Here is a 23,236-nt window from a genome sequence, read left to right on the forward strand (position 1 = left end):
CCAAATGGTGTAAAAATACGGGAAAACAAGGCAAGATAGGTATTCAGAATATGGGGTTAAATGAGCAGCTTGCACTATTTTTGATTTTTTCAATAGTTAGAGGTTCCAAATCATCGCGGCAGTAGGAAGTAACGAATTGGGGATAAAAAAGGAAGCATCCTATCATATAAAATTTTTTGACGAGAAAGGTCTATTATTGGCCGTTTGTTTATGAGAATCGTCCGTACACTACTCGTGGACCATCAAGTATCGAATGATACGGCAAAATTCAGCACATATATTTATAACTTTTCCTTGTTTGATTGACCTCTTAAATGTAAATCTGTATTGACGGCTCTGCTCGGAATAGCCGCCTCGTGTATGCACATTTCCCCCTTTTTCGTGATTTTTTTCTCAATTCAACCGATTTTCAATAGAATACTTATATAGTACATTAAACTTATTAGCAACTATATTCAAGTCAGGTGTTTCTGAATCGATTGGTGTATAAATTATTGAAATCCATTAACTAATTGCGAAGTTATAACCGTACAAACCTTACATAGTTTCGTTACATAGGAGATTTTCAAAATTTAGAATGACACCTAGCCCCAGATAGTGGAGTAAGACATTTTTAATGTCAAAAATACTTCATGCAGTCAGCCTTCCATATAAAGATTAATGTACCATTTTTGATTGGCAGTCACTGATTTGCTTATGTTCTTCTTTCATGCATTAAATATACTGCAAAGAGAACGAGTCGGTAGGTCAGTTTAGTAGAAAAACTTTACTGTTTCCAAAATATATTCAGTCACATTCAGTGTGTCCAAAATATGCTTGGAACACTGTCCAAATTAGTGTGGAAGGGTCCGAAATGTGAAAAATTCATGCTGTGAAGAAATTTCATCGAGTTTATGTCAATGTATAAAACATCCATTGACAGTTTTCTTTCAAGAACAGTAATTTTGGAGCAGACTCGTGCATGTATTGCATTAAAAAACATAGGCAAGCAAATATTTTTTGACTTTCACGTAATATCACTTCCTCTAGGGATCCAAAATTGGTTGGTTACCCTATGCGTGTTTGGTTTAGAAGAACTATTGACTTATTACATATTTGAGAAAAAATATGTTTCTCTGGAGATTTTAAACACTTATAAAAATGAATTTTCAAAAACCGTCCCAGACTCTGCATTAAAACGGCTGCCTCCATTCAGTTTATCGTATTGCAGTAAAAAAATCTAAATGTGTAACGATAAGAGCAACTGCAAGTGATCATTCGTAACCCAACTTTGTACCGGGAAACAAGTGCTTTTTGTTCTCTCCGGTGTGGTTTAGTTTTTTTCGGTAGTACGAAGGTGCTTGCTGTGGAAGAGGCTGCAGTAAAGCATTACTAATAAGCAGTCCTGCGAGTGATAATCATTACCTGCGATATCGGTGAAGGTAGTGCAGTGAAGCGCGTTACTAAACAGTTTTCTTGCCTGAAAGACGGCTTTGTTTAGACGAGCTATATCAGCTCTCTACTGTGTGAAGGTCACGCGGGTGACGGATAAAACAAACGAAGGATTCAATTCACCTACCAGCTCGTCAGGAACCAACTGGTGAAGTGTTTCGTTTTTTACTTTTCTTATCGATTTTTTTATTATTGTTTTTAATTTTTTATTTTAATTTAAATTAAACAGTGCGGTCGAGCGTGTTGCTCCCGCAACAAAATGGAACAAACAGAAGGATCACCCTCCGAAGACGAATATTATGGGGAAGAAGAACGTATATCTGATACTGAGACAGATAATGTTATGGTCGATCCACTTCCCCCCAATGTCTCACATGGTCCTTGGGTGGTATACTTTCGGCCCAAAAATAAACCGTTAAACAGCATAACTGTTGCACGGGAGCTGACAAAACGTTACTCGGCCGTAACTAATAGACCTCTCTCGTCAAAAAATTTTATATGCAGAACAGCTTCCGTTTTCATCGCTGGATCGATTCTGAATAGTGTCACGTTAATTTGGTGTCTAACTATTGAAAAAATCAAAAAATCTTCGAACTGCCCATTTTACTCTGTATTCCCCTGTCCTATTTTACCTCGATTCTCCATACTTTTACACCATTTGGATGAACTTCGAGTGGGGAATATGAAATAAAGTTACGGCGGGTAGCTTATAACAAAGTTCCAGTAGCCTACCGCTCGCCGGCATCTATTTTAATCTGGCTATTCGCCGTTTTGTTTACTGGGTATGAACTCCAAGAGTTCATTCCAATTTGTCAAAAACATTGTTTTGACGTAGATGAACCCCAAAACAGTGGTGCAGAATATACCGATTTATCGATATCTAAACCGATTTTCAATTTCAAAACCAATAAAGTTACTAAAAATACCGATTTCTTTTTTCTTGCCAATAAATAACGATTTTCATATAATAAGATCAACTAATATTACGTTTGGACCTTTTTTGAAAATGTCTTCGCCACATCGAATCATCCGGAAATTGATTCAGCAATCTGCCAGGTTACTATCAAAATTTCAAATAAAGCTCAACAACCGATTCTGAAATCGATTGAGTTCGGTAGGTTTGATTACATAACATTAGAATGATCTATTATTTAAAACCAATAATTTGCAGGTAACTTTTGGTTGGCATACATGTTCATACAGATAAATACCTATTTTTTATTTAGAACTATACCGATATTGGATTTGTTCCAGTACCAGTAGAAAGTGGAAGTACTCCGGAGCAAACAGAGAGAAAATCGTTCCTATTTTCGCTTCCCTTTTTTCTTCTTCCGTTAGCAAGCTGGAGTAAACAGCAAGTATTTTCTGCTTCTGTTTGCTCCGGAGCAACTTCTGTGTACTATAGAACAAACTTATTATACAAAACAATCTGACAACGCTGCTCTAAAGTGAAAAGTGCTCTTCAAACATCGATGACATCTTTTTTGTTTTTTTTTTCCTGTTTTCTCTACCTATCTGTTATGTTTTTCATCCTGCCAAGGAATCCAAAACATCAGCTGTCTCCCGTTTCCCGAGCGTTCGCCGACCAGTTTTGCTTTCAAACTGAAGAAAAAACTACAGTTTAACTTCACCAGTTCACTCATCAGAATGAGATGCAGGAAAATATTTTCATTTTACCGTTCAGTTCAGTATTTACAAATGATAATCGCGTATGCCCAAAAGGTATTTGTGCGGATCTGCGAATCCGGTTTTTGTGGAATAATTCAACCAAGAGCTATGATGTAGCAGCGGTGGAGAGTAAGTCCAATCATACGGCTTCATCCCACCCCGGCAGCAGATGAGCGCTGGCGAATGTTCTCAGCCACCTGGAGGAGGAGGTTCAGCGCGGAAGAAATGTTACCAGACATCGCCGATCTGGTGTCTGGACTTTTTTGATAATTTCATAGAGATTGGGTGTGCAGATGGGTGGTTGGTGTTCTGGGAGGGAACGACTGGTAACTTTAAGGTAAATTGTATGGAGTCACTTGTTTTTTATTACAACTATTGACGGACGTTTCATTGCAGGGTATATATGAAGCCGAAAACATCTACAATAATGGGGTAACTAACATAAAGCTCGCCGGTGACAAAGTGATAGTCGCACGGTTGAATGGACGAATCGATTCTCTGAGACTGGAAACGTACACGCATGGTTGTCAGATCGATTGGGGATTTTTCGTCTGCATATGGGCGAAGTAAGTTCTATGTTTCAAGCAATTTTTTAAGCTCACCTAGGGCGCAGAACAGACAGATTTTACTTGTTATTTTAAAATACTGTATATTCTAAGTCATTTAATTTTCAGTCTGCAATAAGTATGTCATCAAGTGCCTTAATTCTTATTCTTTTTTAGCCCACGTACGCACCGGTTCGACAGGAAGCATTAGTTTATTTCAGCAATCCGTCCACAGCGTTGCCAGCTCAACATAACGCATCCGTTGAGGAGCTTCGATGTATTCTGGAGTTTCACCAGTAGGGTTACCGGTGACATGTTTGGAAGTGGCGGGAGGTACAGTCATGACTGGCAGCCAGGGCCACACTGTTAAAGTGTTCCGACTCGATAGCCACCTATTGCAGTTCACCCTAAACGGCCATTGCGGTCCTATCACATGTATTTTCATAGACCAGTGGCAGGCCGAGATGGGCGCATCTGGTCGCAAGGATGGTGTGCTATGTGTGTGGGGCTTGAACTAGAACAGCTCCTACTAGACAATGGTTACGAGTGTTCAGCAGGCCGTTGGTAAGGGAATGGATAATTTTTATAGTGTCGATTGTTGATAACGGCCATTTAATGACGCCGCAATTAAATATAGAATGTTATAAAATACATTTTGATAATAAACAAGACTTCTATTTACATTGCTTTCAATCAGATAATTTATGTTAGAACTTGCTTTTCCTCTTCTATTTTCCCATTACCGCCTCCAGTGACCGCGTGGATGCTTTCGGTCACGGTAGAATCCTTAATTTTTCCTTTTCGCCTGCTACCATTCCTTGACCTTTCATGCAGCTTCTTGTGTCCCATCAAATGACTACGTTCAACAAATCTTTTTCCACACTATTCACAGTCATGGGGTCGTTCGCCAACATGCCTGCGATTATGCTGGGTCAAATGTGCTCTTCGAAGAAACTCCTGCCCGCAGAGGTCACATTTGTACGGGCGTTCGTTTGAATGGATTTGCATGTGCCGAGTTATGTGAGAATATTTTTTAAACCCGCCACCAGACTTCAGATCTGAATTCTCGATCTTTGCTGTGGATAAGTTTGTGCTGCGTAAGTTCTTTAGATTCAAGAAACTGTCTACCACAGATATCGCAACTGAATATTTGATCCGCAAGATTCATATCGATGTGAACACGCTGGTGATGTTTCAAACTGCTGCTTTCTACGTAGCCTTTGCCACAGATATCACACTTATACGGGCGCCCGCCAGTATGCATGCGCATGTGGCGAGTGAGTTCAGCACTAGTTATGAATTCTTTGCCACAAATATCGCACTTGTGCGATCTCTCACCTGCATGGATAAGTCTGTGTCGCGTGAGACTACTGTTTTCGGTAAACTTCCTACTGCAGATATCGCAAATGTAAGCCTGATCTTTATGGGTAAGCCGGTGCTGATCCAATTACTCAGAAGTGAAAAATTCTCTACCACATATCCGACAACGGTGCCGTCGTTCGCCGGTGTGTATCCGTTTGTGGCGGCTTAGATTTGTACCCTTGGTGTATGCTTTACCGCAAATATCACAGGAGTACGGTCGCGTGCCGGCATGTACGCGCTTGTGAACTGCCAGCTGTCTCTTCTTAGGGAATGATTGGTCACACATTCCGCACTCATAGGTTTTATCGATGGTTGTTTGCAGTACGGTGGCATGTGTGACATTGTCACCTGGACTTGTTGACTGTGTTGTCTGTCTAGAAAGAAAATAGGGGAAAGTGCATTCGATATTAATATTTTTTAAAAAAATGCATTCTTATATATTAAAATCTCCGAAAAACGGGTTATGATCTCAAAAAATCTAACTTATTTTTGAAGCATATGAATTCAATGAAGCGGAATAAGCATATCATAACAACTTACCGTTCACCTATCTCCACCTTACCGTCCTATCACATGTATTTTCATAGACCTGTGACAGGCCGAGATGGGCGCATCTAGTTGCCATTGCCAGGATGTGTGTGGGACACATTTAGGTTCACTAGTCATATGGGACGACAATACTGGAGATGTAGCTTGGGAAGTCAGGCTTGACTGTTCCAATTCACAACTAAGTCCGAAGATTATGCTACCTGCCAGTGGTTGGGTAATTTGTGACTACGGAAATCAAATGTGAATCGTTCGTAATATCCATTACATGATCAAATGCGCTGATGGGTTAGGCTTTGGATTCAGCTATATTCCATCGTCATTGAAGCTAGATCATAGAACCATGTTAATTTGATAGACTGAAAGTGTTATTAGTAGCATATGCTGGTCCCACACACATCCTGGCAATGGCAACTAGATGCGCCCATCTCGGCCTGCCACAGGTCTATGAAAATACATGTGATAGGACGGTAAGGGCGAGATAGGTGAACGGTAAGTTGTTATGATATGCTTATTCCGCTTCATTGAATTCATATGCTTCAAAAATAAGTAGCACAAACAGCTAGCAGCCCAGCTAGTATTGTTCTTTCTGCTTGCAACCAACCTGGTTATATTGATGTCAATGCTAAATTCGCTGTTACAGCTGTATGATCGCTATACTGTCCCATTTGTTATGGAATTCGCTATTAACATGGGACAGTTATGCTTAGAGCACCAGATTCTAAAAGCGACCAATTTTGACCAATCACTGGAGACAAAATCACGCGTAACAATTAATAATAAATTATTGCTGAGTAATTTTTGTTGTACATGAATAAAACATATCTATTTTCTCGTTACCTATGGCTAAATAACCATTCGAAAGGTTATGAGTTTATGTTGTCGCATTTTATAATCATTTATACTACTTTCAAGCGATCGATTTTCAAGATATGACTCGCACTTTAACCACCCCTTCACCGCGTCATCAAAATATAAATAAGTCATACTCCTAATGAACTAATATTTATTAAAACATTTACTAAATAAAAACATAGACCTGATAGTTCGTTTCGATAGTCATTTAATTTTCAGTCTGCAATAAGTATGTCATCAAGTGCCTTAATTCTTATTCTTTTTTAGCCCACGTACGCACCGGTTCGACAGGAAGCATTAGTTTATTTCAGCAATCCGTCCACAGCGTTGCCAGCTCAACATAACGCATCCGTTGAGGAGCTTCGATGTATTCTGGAGTTTCACCAGTAGGGTTACCGGTGACATGTTTGGAAGTGGCGGGAGGTACAGTCATGACTGGCAGCCAGGGCCACACTGTTAAAGTGTTCCGACTCGATAGCCACCTATTGCAGTTCACCCTAAACGGCCATTGCGGTCCTATCACATGTATTTTCATAGACCAGTGGCAGGCCGAGATGGGCGCATCTGGTCGCAAGGATGGTGTGCTATGTGTGTGGGGCTTGAACTAGAACAGCTCCTACTAGACAATGGTTACGAGTGTTCAGCAGGCCGTTGGTAAGGGAATGGATAATTTTTATAGTGTCGATTGTTGATAACGGCCATTTAATGACGCCGCAATTAAATATAGAATGTTATAAAATACATTTTGATAATAAACAAGACTTCTATTTACATTGCTTTCAATCAGATAATTTATGTTAGAACTTGCTTTTCCTCTTCTATTTTCCCATTACCGCCTCCAGTGACCGCGTGGATGCTTTCGGTCACGGTAGAATCCTTAATTTTTCCTTTTCGCCTGCTACCATTCCTTGACCTTTCATGCAGCTTCTTGTGTCCCATCAAATGACTACGTTCAACAAATCTTTTTCCACACTATTCACAGTCATGGGGTCGTTCGCCAACATGCCTGCGATTATGCTGGGTCAAATGTGCTCTTCGAAGAAACTCCTGCCCGCAGAGGTCACATTTGTACGGGCGTTCGTTTGAATGGATTTGCATGTGCCGAGTTATGTGAGAATATTTTTTAAACCCGCCACCAGACTTCAGATCTGAATTCTCGATCTTTGCTGTGGATAAGTTTGTGCTGCGTAAGTTCTTTAGATTCAAGAAACTGTCTACCACAGATATCGCAACTGAATATTTGATCCGCAAGATTCATATCGATGTGAACACGCTGGTGATGTTTCAAACTGCTGCTTTCTACGTAGCCTTTGCCACAGATATCACACTTATACGGGCGCCCGCCAGTATGCATGCGCATGTGGCGAGTGAGTTCAGCACTAGTTATGAATTCTTTGCCACAAATATCGCACTTGTGCGATCTCTCACCTGCATGGATAAGTCTGTGTCGCGTGAGACTACTGTTTTCGGTAAACTTCCTACTGCAGATATCGCAAATGTAAGCCTGATCTTTATGGGTAAGCCGGTGCTGATCCAATTACTCAGAAGTGAAAAATTCTCTACCACATATCCGACAACGGTGCCGTCGTTCGCCGGTGTGTATCCGTTTGTGGCGGCTTAGATTTGTACCCTTGGTGTATGCTTTACCGCAAATATCACAGGAGTACGGTCGCGTGCCGGCATGTACGCGCTTGTGAACTGCCAGCTGTCTCTTCTTAGGGAATGATTGGTCACACATTCCGCACTCATAGGTTTTATCGATGGTTGTTTGCAGTACGGTGGCATGTGTGACATTGTCACCTGGACTTGTTGACTGTGTTGTCTGTCTAGAAAGAAAATAGGGGAAAGTGCATTCGATATTAATATTTTTTTAAAAAATGCATTCTTATATATTAAAATCTCCGAAAAACGGGTTATGATCTCAAAAAATCTAACTTATTTTTGAAGCATATGAATTCAATGAAGCGGAATAAGCATATCATAACAACTTACCGTTCACCTATCTCCACCTTACCGTCCTATCACATGTATTTTCATAGACCTGTGACAGGCCGAGATGGGCGCATCTAGTTGCCATTGCCAGGATGTGTGTGGGACACATTTAGGTTCACTAGTCGTATGGGACGACAATACTGGAGATGTAGCTTGGGAAGTCAGGCTTGACTGTTCCAATTCACAACTAAGTCCGAAGATTATGCTACCTGCCAGTGGTTGGGTAATTTGTGACTATGGAAATCAAATGTGAATCGTTCGTAATATCCATTACATGATCAAATGCGCTGATGGGTTAGGCTTTGGATTCAGCTATATTCCATCGTCATTGAAGCTAGATCATAGAACCATGTTAATTTGATAGACTGAAAGTGTTATTAGTAGCATATGCTGGTCCCACACACATCCTGGCAATGGCAACTAGATGCGCCCATCTCGGCCTGCCACAGGTCTATGAAAATACATGTGATAGGACGGTAAGGGCGAGATAGGTGAACGGTAAGTTGTTATGATATGCTTATTCCGCTTCATTGAATTCATATGCTTCAAAAATAAGTAGCACAAACAGCTAGCAGCCCAGCTAGTATTGTTCTTTCTGCTTGCAACCAACCTGGTTATATTGATGTCAATGCTAAATTCGCTGTTACAGCTGTATGATCGCTATACTGTCCCATTTGTTATGGAATTCGCTATTAACATGGGACAGTTATGCTTAGAGCACCAGATTCTAAAAGCGACCAATTTTGACCAATCACTGGAGACAAAATCACGCGTAACAATTAATAATAAATTATTGCTGAGTAATTTTTGTTGTACATGAATAAAACATATCTATTTTCTCGTTACCTATGGCTAAATAACCATTCGAAAGGTTATGAGTTTATGTTGTCGCATTTTATAATCATTTATACTACTTTCAAGCGATCGATTTTCAAGATATGACTCGCACTTTAACCACCCCTTCACCGCGTCATCAAAATATAAATAAGTCATACTCCTAATGAACTAATATTTATTAAAACATTTACTAAATAAAAACATAGACCTGATAGTTCGTTTGCAAAAAAACACAGAAGCACAGTGAATAGACCTTTCTCGTCAAAAAATTTTATATGATAGGATGCTTCCTTTTTTATCCCCAATTCGTTACTTCCTACTGCCGCGATGATTTGGAACCTCTAACTATTGAAAAAATCAAAAATAGTGCAAGCTGCTCATTTAACCCCATATTCTGAATACCTATCTTGCCTTGTTTCCCCGTATTTTTACACCATTTGGATGAATTTCCTATGGGGAATACTAAAAGGATGCCAGATCTGCATATATATTAGTAAATCTGTAGATTTTGCATTTTCACTGCAGATCTTTTGCAGATTACAAATATTTAGCAGAACAAAGCCTATGCCAGCCAATTTATACACCAGCCTTCAACATTTTTGATCATTTAAATTATATACATACTACATTTCTACGTCGCATTTATTGAAGATTTTTGTAGCAATCTGCAGACTTTTATATTTTTAATGCAGGCTATTGTTTAAATAGACCTGGCATCACGTATGCTGAAATGATTCATTCATATTGAATTCTACAAGATGACGACACGAATGAACTCATAATGAATGAAGTTCATGTTTGACAATTCTCGGTGGTTTGTTTACTTTGTCAGATGCGTGAGTGCGAGCGCAACGGGTGCTCATCTATTACATTCGAACTCACGTAACTTCCATCTAAACAAACCACCGAGAATTGTCAAAAGAAGTTCATCCGGCTCGCTTTGTGGGGTTAAGTCGGTTGATGTAATACCTAATACCTGTCAAAAAAATAGAGCGTTGTATGAAAATGTATAACCTCACTTTTCTGACAGTTCGGTGTGCTTGTTTACCTAAGACTTGTTGACACGGACTTTTAAAATTTACATTACTTGAATACATTCGATGCTCTTTGAAAGAATATCAACTCAAGAGGGATGAGGATTGGAACAATGGTAACCTGGTTCATACATTGACCAATCGGCGCTGGATGTAAAACCCGGTGGCATATGCTGAATCGAAAGATCAAGCATTGGGCTATAAAACGATTGCTTTCTGGATGATGGATAAGTATTTGTACACATTTGTTTATTTGCTCATGGGTTAATTCCTAACAAGATGATCCGATTGATTATTCATTTTTAGGTGGTGAAGTTTACCTGAACTTTATAGGTAACGAATTTGGTCGATGGTAAGTTGTTGAAATGATTTTGATCGTTCAATGCCCATATCGAAGAACGTTTCCATTGGTCAGAAGGCCTACCAGCGTATGATAGCTGCGAACATGAGGACAAGGTTATCGCTTTCGAATGGAACAATCATTTATTATTCGTGTTCAAGTTCCATTACAGTAAAAGTTTCGTCGATTATCGCATTGTCGTTGATTTAGCCGGAAAATGCAAAATAGCGCTCGGCACTGACGATAAGGAGTAAGAAGGTTTTGATTGGAGTGATAATAATGCAGAGCATTATATATTCTGGTAGAATATCAGGGAAGAGAAATTATATGTACATTTATATTATATCCCGAGTTGTCATCATTTTGGCACCGCAAAAAAGCTATCTGCAACTGCTGTCTTGTTCAAATTGGCACGAAATAACTAGGCAGCGAATGATAAATTTCATAGTCAATTTATTTACTTTTTCTGAAGGATAAGTAATTAGTATGTTGTGAATATATGTGTCGCCGGTGCCGTGCGTTATGGTGGTACCGAACGGAACCGTTGGTCAGCAGACCGTCCTTGTCGTACTGGTCATAGATGCGACGTTTTTTTCATCTGATAGCACTTAACATGCTTCGGAGATCTGTCTTAACGCTCTCTACTTAGCGCAGGATACGCGAAAGCGCTGCTAGCTTTCGAAAGAAAATTCCTAGCTGCTGCTACTCTATCAGAGACTGACTCTCTCTCGACTGAGGACTACAATTTCGGTCGATTAAATTATGCTATGAAAATTGTACTTCCTGGAATTTCATCTAACGAGACCAATTCATTGTGAGGAATTTCGCTGCGTTCCAATATTGCTTGCCTCTGTAGGTGATGATGTGTGTAGATTCACTTCGGCAGCCAGCTCTTATGTTTTGGGTAATTTTGCTATCTTATTCTGCTGAATAAATCATCTGCCTAAAGCCTCTATGTTATACTACGGTCACTTTAAAAACGCTCTGCTATTTAATCTTGTAGCTCTCGGCAAGTCAGTCCTGGCACTCTTCTCGACTATTCCTGGCACTATACCGCTGACGTCGCACTTATCACGGTGATCAAACTTGGCGAGAGCGGTAGTGGTTTCGTTGGAATTGTTCACTCGACAAGCAGTAAGTGCAAGGACTCTACTACTTATGCCTGAGCCCCTCATTGAAACCTTCGTCCTGCCGGAGTGTTAGCTTCGTCCGATACCGGAGCGTATTGCTGAACCGAAGCAGTCTGCTACTGGCGCTGCTTCCTTCGAATCGGAATCGCTGAATATTCCCGTTAGCCGAATGTCCAACGTGGCCGAAGGCAAACCGATTGCAGCAACACCACCAGCCGTAGCTGACATTTTAGCCTTCAATCCAAGTCCCTGCCATTGGCATAGCGACAGACGAATGCGGCGCAGGCTGAACATCGGTTGACTCGTTGCCGGACGGGGCGAAACAGCTGCAACAGGAGCGGACCTAGTATGGGGTATAAAGGTCATCAATTGCCATAGATCACCAAAACGCTCTGCGACTAACATTGTGAACAAAACAAACCAAATGAAATTGATCGCAACAACGATAAAATAATCTAAATTCTACCTACACATTTGAAACATTTGAAAAGGGTCTAACTGCCAAACGTAAACCCTGAGAAAAAGGCAAAAGAAATTTTTGTCGAATTCATTATAATTCTATTTAAAAATTTAATACAGTTTGATTTAGTTTGATTGCGCATATTGTTTACATCAGACACTCCCCTTAAATCATTGAGTACGTATTTCACTGCCTTTATAATCCTTTTGGAATCTGTTACAATAATCTTTTATAATCATTTTATAAAAAGCGTATTGTTAGTTAGGACTTTTATATCAGCCGGGCCCTTTTATAATTTGTTATAAAATCATTATCAAAATTCTTCATAATCCATTGTTGCGTTATGTTTATGCACATGGCCAGATAGATAGTTTTTAACTGGGACGTGACGTGTGGATACGAAAAAACCTAATGTCAATTGCAGCCAGGAGGAGCTGTCAAATGCAGCCAAAGGGAACCGTCAAATGCAGTCAGGGGGAACTGTCAAATGTAGCCAGTCCATTTAAAATATGTGAGGAAGAAAGAGTCGCTATGCAAGACAAGAGATCAAATGAACAGAAAAAAAGAAAAAGAAAACATATATCCACAGGTTTTGTCCCAGGATTTTAATAGAGAACATGAAAATTCGATTTGTTTGCATTTCGCAGTGGGCCTTTTTCAAATGTTTGGCTAGAAATTCCTTACTTCTACGATGAATCATGTACAAGAAAAGTAAAAATGTTAAATTTAACGGAACAATGTATGATGCCGACATCAAATAAAAAATAACAGCTGAGCGACCTTGTTTGGAAAGTGTTAACATTTGGCAGCGAACCAAACCAAGTTTCTCATACTATGATCGAATCAACAAAAATTCCAAGACCATGTAAACAATCTCTCTGAACTGCCAAAAAAGTGAGGTTAAACCACAGAGAACAGACATATAAGCTAGAACAAACTTTCCCGAAAAACCTGTGTAAACATTTAAATGAAAATACGTTGAATATCACCATCGCATACAGGTTTGCATGCGTGAGTCACCATTGTATCCAAGTTTGCTTACAAGTCCCGTATAGTGATTGCTGGCCGATCGAAGCGCCGACCAGTGGCAAGTGTCTACTTGCTGTTGTCATTTCAAAGCGACAGTTATTTTTCTTACACGAGTTGAAAAGTTTACTTGTATGTCAGTTCTCAGTGGTTAAACATTATCATGCAATGTTCTCTACCGAGAGGTTCAGTTTGTTTACATAACCAATGAACTTTGTACCGCGACTCACCACTTCATTTGCCGCATTGCCAGGAACTCAAGCAAAAATATTCAAAACAGTGTTGCCCAAACACACATTTTGAGTCCCACCATTCTTGCAAAGGTGAAAAAAATACTCAACATTCTTGCATTTTTCAAATTTAAAAAAAAACATTAAAAAATCACGATAGCTCCAAATAGTCTCATTTCAACGGCAATATTCTTAAAAATGTGTAGTCTTTTGAATAAAAATAAGAAAAAAGGGGGTTAGGTCGGACGAGAAAGGTCTATTGATGACCTTTACACCCCATACTAGGTCCGCTCCTATTGCAGCTGTTTCGCCCCGTCCGGCACCGAGTCAACCGATGGTCCAGCCTGCGCCGCACTCGTCTGTCGCTATATCAATGCAGGGACTTGGATTAAAGACTAAAATGTCAGCTACGGCTGGTGGTGTTACTGCAATCGGTTTGCCTTCGGCCACGTTGGACATTCGGCTAACGGGAACATTCAGCGATTCCCATTCGAAGGAAGCAGCGCCAGTAGCAGACTGCTTCGATTCAGCAATACGCTCCGGTATCGGGCGAAGCTAACACTCCGGCAGGACGAAGGTTTCAACGAGAAGCTCAGGCATAAGTAGTAGAGTCCTTGCACTTACTGCCGAGAGCTACAAGATTAAATAGCAGGGCGTTTTTAAAGTGACCATAGTATAAGGCTTTTGGGCAGATGATTTATTCAGCAGAATAAGATAGCAAAATTACCCAAAACATAAGAGCTGGCTGCCGAAGTGAATCCACACACATCATCACCTACAGAGGCAAGCAATATTGAAACGCAGCGAAATTCCTCACAATGAATTGATCTCGTCAGATGAAATTCCAGGAAATACAATTTTCATAGCATAATTTATCCGACCGAAATTGTAGTCCTCAGTCGAGAGAGACTGATAGAGTAGCAGCAGGTAGGAATTTTCTTTCGAAAGCTAGCAGCGGTTTCGCGTATCCTGCGCTAAGTAGAGAGCGTTAAGACAGATCTCCGAAGCATGCCTAGTTATTTCCTACCATTTTGAACAAGACAGCAGATGAAAGATAGCTTTATTGTGGTACCAAAATGATGGCAACTCGGGATATAATATAAATTTACATATAATTTCTCCTCCCTGATATTCTTCCAGAATGTATAATGCTCTGCATTCTTATCACTCCTATCAAATCCTTCTTACTCCTTATCGTCAGTGCCGAGCACTGTTTTGCATTTGCCGGCTAAATCAACGACAATGTGATCATCGACGAAACTTTAGCTGTAATGGAACTTGAACACGATTAATAAATAATTGTTCCATTCGAAAGCGATAACCTTGTTGTCCTCATGTTTGCAGCTATCATACGCTGGCAGGTATTCTGACCAATGAAAACGTTCTTCGATATGGGCATTGAACGAATAAAATCATTTCAACAACTTATCATCGAACGAATTCGTTACCTATACAGTTCAGGTAAACTTCACCATCTAAAATGAGTAATCAATCGGATCATCTTGTTAGGACTTAACCCACGAGCAAACAAACAAATGTGTACAAGTCCTTATCCATCATCTAGAAAGCAATCGTTTTATAGCCCAATACTTGATCTTGCGATTCAGCATATGTCACCGGGTATTACATCCAGCGCCGATTGGTCAATGTATGAACAAAGAGCATCGAAAGTATTCAAGTAATTTATATTTTAAAAGTCCATGTAAACAAATCTTAGGTAAACAAGCACACTGAACTGTCCGAAAAGTGAGGTTATACGTTTTCATACAATCCTCTATGTTTTTGACAGGTATATGAATGAATCATTTCAGCATCAGTGATGCCAGGTCCATTTAAACAATAGCCTGCAGTAAAAATATAAAAGTCTGCAGATTGCTACAAAAATCTTTAATAAATTTGACATAGAAATGTAGTATGTATATATTTTAAATGCTCAAAAATGTTGAAAGCAGGGGCTTTGTTCTGCTAAATATTTGTAATCTGCAAAAGATCTGCAGTGAAAATGCAAAATCTGCAGATTTACTAATATATATGCAGATCTGGCATCCTTTTAGTATTCCCCACAGGAAATTCATCCAAATGGTGTAAAAATACGGGGAAGCAAGGCAAGGTAGGTATTCAGAATATGGGGTTAAATGGGCAGCTTGCACTATTTTTGATTTTTTTCAATAGTTAGAGATACCAAATCATCGCGGCAATAGGCAGTAACGAATTGGGAATAAAAAAGGAAGCATCCTATCATATAAAAATTTTTGACGAGAAAGGTCTATTGTGTACAAGAAAAACATGCTTCAAAATTCGGCGTTGGTAATTCCGTAGTCCCGCCAATTTCGAAACAAGTGCTGATGTCCAACTGATCTAGATTGAACAGTACTGAAGAATCCGACCGTAGCTGTAGATCATCTACCAACTACATCCGGAGGGTTTGCTGTTGGTATTTGTTCCGAGCAACCGGTTGTCAAAGGCTTTTTTTCTACCGGAGGAAAGAAAGTACAATTGAACACAATATTTTGAAATCGAAAATATAATTCTGATCCTATCTAGTTGCGTCCTACCTTGAATTCCGTTTCTTCCAGCCGGACGTGGAACTGATTCTACTGGGAAAGTACACAGAAGAGGACGTTAACTCTTTTAGTTAATTTTAACGATGAGACTGGCACTACAGGAGAAAAAATAATGATCTATGTTTATCTAAGACATGTTTATGACAGGTGAATGAATTATTTTAGCATCAGTGCTGCCAGGACTATTTAACCACTAGCCTGTAGTAAAAATATAAAAGTCTGCAGATGCCACAAATTTTTTCAATAAATTTGGCATAGAAATGATATTTTAAATGATCAAAAAAGTTAAAGGCTGGTTAAAATTAGCTTGTATAGACATTGTTCTGCTAAATATATGTAATCTGCAAAAGATCTGCAGCGAAAAGAAAAAAAATCTGCAGATTTACAAATATATATGCAGATCTGGCATCCTTTTAATATTCCCCACAGGAAATTCATCCAAATGGTGTGAAAATACGGGGAAACAAGGCAAGATAGGTATTCAGAATATGGGGTTAAGTAAGCAGCTCGCACTATTTTTGATTTTTTCAATAGTTAGAGGTATCAAATCATCGCGGCAATATGCAGTAACGAATCGGGGATAAAAAACGAAGCATTCTAGCATATAAATTTTTTTGACGAGAAAGGTCTATTACTAAAGATGTGAATAGATGCAATTACACTACTAACATCTCCTTTGGAGAGTTTTTGACATCTGTCAGTCGGTCCAACTAACGAATCAAATTCGTTGCGTTGTGACGATGATTTTGGCGGATTGCACACTGACTTCATCATGTATGACTGCTGTTTATCTAATAAGAGTTGCTTAGGAAGTGGTAAGTAGGAATTCAAACCAATCCGACCCATATTAAAACCTTAACACATGATAGCCATCATTGCCGGCCGCCCCCATCTCCATCGTTAACGGGGAAGAATAAAGGATAAGGTAGACGGGAAGTGTTGATGCTCCACCTACTTAACGGAAGGACGACGATTCATCAGACTCTTCCATAGGTGTCGCGGAGTTGGTGGTTTCGAAGGGTATAAGGTCTAAGATTCGCTCCAAGCAAACGATGCGACCTGTAAAGAATATTTTATTATGTAGTTGTTTAGTTAGTCTTCGAGTACACGATCACTTGAAAAAGAAAAGATCTTGTTTAGTTTTTGATTCTTTTTAAACTCTGGGTAGCCGGCTACCGAGAGTATCCTATGTTTTCTAAACAAAAGCAATTTGAACTCCACACAGCCGACCGTGGGAGTATTGCCTAGAAAAGCTAAACTTATTTGCGTAATGGGCCGTATCACTATCTATTGTAATAGTATTTAGACAGAATTCGCTGCTTCTTCTCTACGGTATATTTATTTGGTTGAAAACTACCGAGTGATAACACGTTATACAGACAAATAGTTTTGATAGCGCGAGATGTTATAAATCAAGGTATGTATTTCCTATTTTACGTATCAGATGATATGTAAAATACACGTATACAAGCGATAATAAAGACCATTGAAGAGAAATACAAAGAATTGTTAACCTGATACACGGGCTGGTTAGCAATAACGGAACTTGAAATTAGATTCATAAAAGCAGACGCGGCGAATTTTCAGTACGTATTGACCCGCGATCATCGATACTAGTCAGATTAAAGTCTTGTTGCGGCTGATTTCCGATCAGATATCCATTTTTACAATAGTGTTTCCTTGATTAGATCTGTTCGCACCCTCTCATTCTGCTACTATCGGCAGAAGGCTGATAGCTGATTTTTTAGAAAATATGTGTTTACATCCATCTCGAAGATCTTTTCCCAAATTTTTTGAACGGTTGTATGAGATCATCGAACTAATTACTTATGAATATTTTCAAGTAAGATTACTTTCTAAGGGCAGTTGCCTAGAAATATATATATATATATATATATATATATATATATATATATATATATATATATATATATATATATATATATATATATATATATATATATATATATATATATATATATATATATATATATATATATATATATATATATATATATATATATATATATATATATATATATATATATATATATATATATATATATATATATATATATATATATATATATATATATATATATATATATATATATATATATATATATATATATATATATATATATATATATATATATATATATATATATATATATATATATATATATATATATAATTTTGTTTTGCTGTATTCCATGGAAATAAAGTTATGATCGTTTAAATGCGGATATATAGTCTAAATCTTTGATGTTTCCAGAAGCGTGAAATTGGTACATAATATAGAATATTTTAATTAGAACAAATATACGACCGAAACAAAACAAATATTTTGGCAACATTGGTCGGGTGGAGGTGTGTCGTTTTCAACAGGGATTAGCAAAATATAAGAAGAAGCCACACTGAGAAACACAAATATGCATTGTTAGCATACTTTCTATTCCCGTCTCTTTTATTCTGCTGTAATTTTTATGCATTTTCGTGCATAAACTTCTAGTAAGCATTCAATGAGTGGATAGATCGAATATGCACACCAACCCAGCCGAAACTTGTTCAGTAATTTCTTTTGACGACTTGCTCAGTAAAGTGATATTTTTTAGGAGCTGTCAGCAAATTGTTTAAAAATTTGCAGAATTGTTTTAATTTTTTAGCGGTTTTCAGTAATTTTTCGAATAATTTACTGAAACCCGCAATATTTTTCACTGAATTTATCAGCTCTTCTGTTTCGGCAAAATTGTACCAACGTTACCGAACCTCGTCGAAAACTTACAAAACAGGTACAGCAAATCATCCGTCAAGTCGCCATTTTCAGAGGAAGCTGCTGACTGACCAGTGTTTTTTGACGTTAGAATAGAACGGATTGCGGAGAGTTCGGTACCAAATTGTTTTACTGAATTGATTACCGAACGGTTTGCTGTTCAAAACCCTAGCAAAATTTTACTGCACCCAGTAATTTTAATTAAGTGTGTGCCCAATGCGTAAAATTTACAGCAGAAGAGACGAGAGGCAGATAGAAAAGTATGCTATCAATGCATAAATAAAATTCTGCGTGATGAAAACCCTAATAAAAAAAATATACACGAACTTTAACCCATATAATCCAACGATTCCACAAATTGTTTGGATTATACCCTGAACAAGTCGTTAGGCTCTTGGATCATAATTTGTTTATTAGGGAATGCATAAAAATCACAGCAGAAGAAAAGATACGGGAATAGAAAGTATGCTAACTATGCATATTTTTGTTTCTCAGTGTAGGGTGAACCTCTCAGTAAATTATTTCGCGCCCACCTGTAATAATAAGTATCTGCATACCCCTGGACTACCGTTGAACAAAAAAATGTATAGAAAGGATCCTCAGCATCGAAGCCGGTTAGTCATTTTTGGTACGCCAACGGTGAAAGGTTCGTTTTGGATTGTGTTGTGCAGTGCATATTATTTGATTCTGTAACATCTTCCTCGTTCATTGAAAGTTGTAAGTACCGTTTACTTTTGGAATGGTGGCACTTAATTTGTATTTGTATTAAAATAACACGTATTTGCTAGGTATCAACAAAACAGCAAATGTCTGGTAATGGCTTTTTAGTGCCGTTTACATTTAACTTCTTTTACATCTTTGTGCATCAATAGAAAATAAATGAGTCATGGAGTGTTTCCAAATTGGTTAGCTATTGGAAAGCTTAGATGAAGAAAATATACCATCCTTGATTGTAATTTATTACGATTTTTACGGATGCCTGTCGGATAGACGTCTTCGGGTTGAGATGATGCATTTCAAATATTTGTTACCCTATAAATGCATGTTTGAGATTCAACGTCGCAATGTAAAATTTTACATAAAACTTCCACATTATTCTGTCGCATCTTAGGTAAATATTCAAAGTTCATAAAAAATCGAGGTTGAAAAGTTGGGCAGCTGTACGAAAACGGTTACACAGTAACATGAATAGGATTTAAGCATTTTTTTTTTAAATTTAGCAACATATTGTACACTCTAACCACGATTCGGTCTCAACCTGAAAACAATTACAAGGGCGCACGCAAGAAATGTGGCAAACAGAAAAGTCCAACAACCAATTTAATTTAAAAGAAGCTAATTTTTATTGAAAAAAACGAAAAATGAGGAAAAAACTTTATTCAACTCGTTAATTCGTCGATGATGGCTGCTTCCACGTGCTGCTGCTGTCCGCGTGTTCCGCCGGCCAATGGCCACCGATTTTCCTCGCTGTCTTACCGCTTGGCTTGCTCGTCCAGCTATTCCGCCGAGGATTGTACCCCATTTGGCATTAGGTCATTAGGCATAAAAGTCATTTGGCATAATGGTAAATTGGCATAATCACTGCACTGAAACGAATTCTTTAGACGGAATATTTTTTACAAAATTAAAAAAAAATCATGTTGCGATTATTTATGTTGAACAATAATGTATAAATAATAAAAAATGCAAAAAATTAGCAATAAAAATTTTTCAATAAAAATTTTTCTTGTCAGGCTTCGTTTTACAACCCACTACTTACACCCACGAGATGGTTGAGCTCATTAGCTATTCATATAACTTGAATATGTTGTTCTAATCATATTCATATTGACCGCGCAGGATTCAAATTTATTGGATATCACTGAGGTTTAACATGAATTTTGTGTAACATTCATAGGGATTCATATAAATTCTACACAAAGAATAGAGGTATGATTCATATGACAAATCTAATAAATACAAAAGATATTTTCATTTCAGTGTATGTTTTTGGGATCGCAACCCGGCCTACCGATATACTTTTAGTGACCCTACCAATATTAAGCGATTCTATCTGGCCACCCTGGCCACAGTAGTGGCCATACACTGAGCCAAAAAATCACTTACGTTTCATGTGAAAAAACACCTAAATTTTAAAAACGATTATGCACATCAGATTCATATGCATCAAATAAATTTTATACAATCACCGATGAATTTCAAATACAAAATGAATAACTTTCAAGCGTGCCCCACATACATGTTATGTGTCTATCACATACTTCTAGCTTTATGTGTAAAACACATTATTATTACGTGAACATACAATGTGAAAAAATCAGACACATTCAACATGGCGTCAAGGAACAGCACGGCGGTGAATACATTGCTCCCTTTTAATTTTGCTAGTTAAATGTGAAGACGTTAGAAATACATATATATCCGCTATCTCTGCTCCAGATTGAAGATTCCAAGATGGTATAGAATGCATTACAAATTAATGATCAACACAGACCAGTAAGTCCAGCCGGAAAATGTGCCAAAGTTCTGGCTAGCTCTAGTTAGTATCTGGTTCCAGTGATTGTTTTGTCACTGGAATTGGTTATTAACTAGAGCCAGTCATAATACCGGCTCAATTTCCAGCTGAACTTTACTAGGATTATCCGCACATTTATTAAACCAAGCTACATTACCTACCAAAGCATTTAAATACTATTATACAAGCAACTAACAATCACATGAATATCAGATAAACCAACTTCACGTAACACGATTGCTATTATACATTCAGTTAACAATCATCTGAATATCATATAAAAGGTATATAAGTTTCAAATAGAAAATATGTGGCATTCCGATGGGAAGTAACTGAACCTCACGTAAGATATATCTGTAATCAATACTGATTTTTATAGGACGGAAGAGAGAACAGATTATGTTTAAAAATAATAACATTCATGTGAAAAGTATTATGGAAAATATTTACATGTTTTTGCATATGAAATGTAAGTGATATTTTGGTTGAGTGTAATTATAGGAGCTTTTCGGTTGGTGAGCTTTTTGGTTGCTGTATCCCAGTCTAAAAGGGCAAGTTGCTGGCTAACGGGGGGCTATTTGCCAACTCGGATGCGCTAATTGCCCTTCAATTAGCCAGCAAATTGCTGGCAATTAGGGGGCTATTTCAAAAGCATCATTTGGGCGATTTGCTGCCGTCATTTTTTGCCACCCAACACGCCCTTAAATCGCCCCCAAATCGCCCACAGAACGCGCCATTTAGTCGCCCCTAATTGCCTAATATGAAAATTAAAAATAATACTTATTTTCGGATTCATTATCTACTCACATATACTTACCTGTATACTAGGTAATCACTATAAGAAGAATCAACGGTGAAATTGGTATTGCACACCAAAACTTATCACAATCTGACGTTCATCAAGACTTTAGGTCAGAGATTTTGTTCCACTATATTTACACACGATTCCACAATTTCTCACATTCGTTGGCTAAATGAAGTGCACTAGACAAACAAAACACAAGCGAGAACAAGCCAATTGTTTAAAAAAAACTATTTTAAGCTTAAGCCAAACATGAACCGTCATGTTTGAAAAACGCAAAAACAACCAAGTCCTTTTCAGCCGCCAGAAAATTTGTCTAAGTGTTGAAATCGCCTTTTTTTATAATTAATATATTTATTTAGGCCCAAATGCGGTAGCTCGACGAGGCCGATTGTTCGTTTTTTACAATAAATAAAAAAAACAACTAAGTCAAGTTTTTTGTCTCGTTCAGACGCAGCTTTCTGCTGCGTGTTGAGATCCTTTTTCTAGGGGGCGAAAGATTGCCAGTGTTGTCCACTGCAATTTGAGGTTCGATCCGTTTGTCTTCTTTCGCGTTGTCGTTCATGTCCATGTCCTCATCCGTAGTACTTTCCTGCTGCTCGCGGTCAGATGTTCCAGTTTGTGTCTTACTCTTATCAGTTGTTATTGTATGTTCGTATTTTTCGGCATTCGTTTTGTTGTTGTTGTTGCTGGTTGTTGGTGCTTGATCCGGAGATGTTGGTTTTGCAGCTGTTAGTGGTTTAGCGTAAGATGGTTCTGGGCTAATTTCAGTTGGATTGGTTAAGTTTTCCTTAACAGTTTCTACGCAAGGTTTTCCGAGGTGCAGCTTCTTCGTACAGAACTGGCACGTAGGAATTTGCCCTGGGTACGTGCCTAGTGATGTCTGTTGAATGAGAGCATCGTCCCTTCCTAACACTGTGAAGCTTAAGTATGAGGGAATTGGCTTGGTCACACACATTCTCACCATACGAACACCGTTAGGGATGCCCGGGAAAAAAATCCTCCATGTATCATGTGTAACGGAGTCTACTTCTCCGTATTTTTGCAAGCATTTTTTAATCGCGCCGTCAGGGGTACGCGTAGCCAAATCATGGACCCGAACTTCTACAGCGCCGTTCTCGATGTA

At 38.3% G+C, this 23,236-nt stretch overlaps 2 protein-coding genes across 2 annotated transcripts in view; one reads left to right on the forward strand and one right to left on the reverse strand.

Annotated features, from left to right (window-relative positions):
* Positions 1-4,302: 4,302 nt before the first annotated feature.
* On the reverse strand, positions 4,303-8,484 carry LOC131675870 (zinc finger protein ZFP2-like). The gene is made up of 5 exons (XM_058955004.1): positions 8,422-8,484; positions 7,986-8,229; positions 7,626-7,943; positions 5,118-5,438; positions 4,303-5,087 (listed from the first exon to the last, which is right to left on the reverse strand). The coding sequence occupies exons 1-5, from the start codon at positions 8,482-8,484 to the stop codon at positions 4,678-4,680; spliced, it is 1,356 nt and encodes a 451-aa protein (XP_058810987.1). The 3' UTR covers positions 4,303-4,677.
* A 10,867-nt stretch (positions 8,485-19,351) lies between these two features.
* The window catches only part of LOC131683188 (thymosin beta), a 382,099-nt gene continuing 378,214 nt past the window's right edge, over positions 19,352-23,236 (forward strand). Inside the window, exon 1 of the mRNA XM_058965054.1 lies at positions 19,352-19,510. The gene's annotated coding sequence lies outside the window, so the exon portion shown is untranslated. The remainder of the gene's footprint in view (positions 19,511-23,236) is intronic.

This window comes from Topomyia yanbarensis, chromosome 1 (assembly GCF_030247195.1).
Source record: "Topomyia yanbarensis strain Yona2022 chromosome 1, ASM3024719v1, whole genome shotgun sequence".
Lineage (NCBI taxonomy): Eukaryota > Metazoa > Arthropoda > Insecta > Diptera > Culicidae > Topomyia > Topomyia yanbarensis.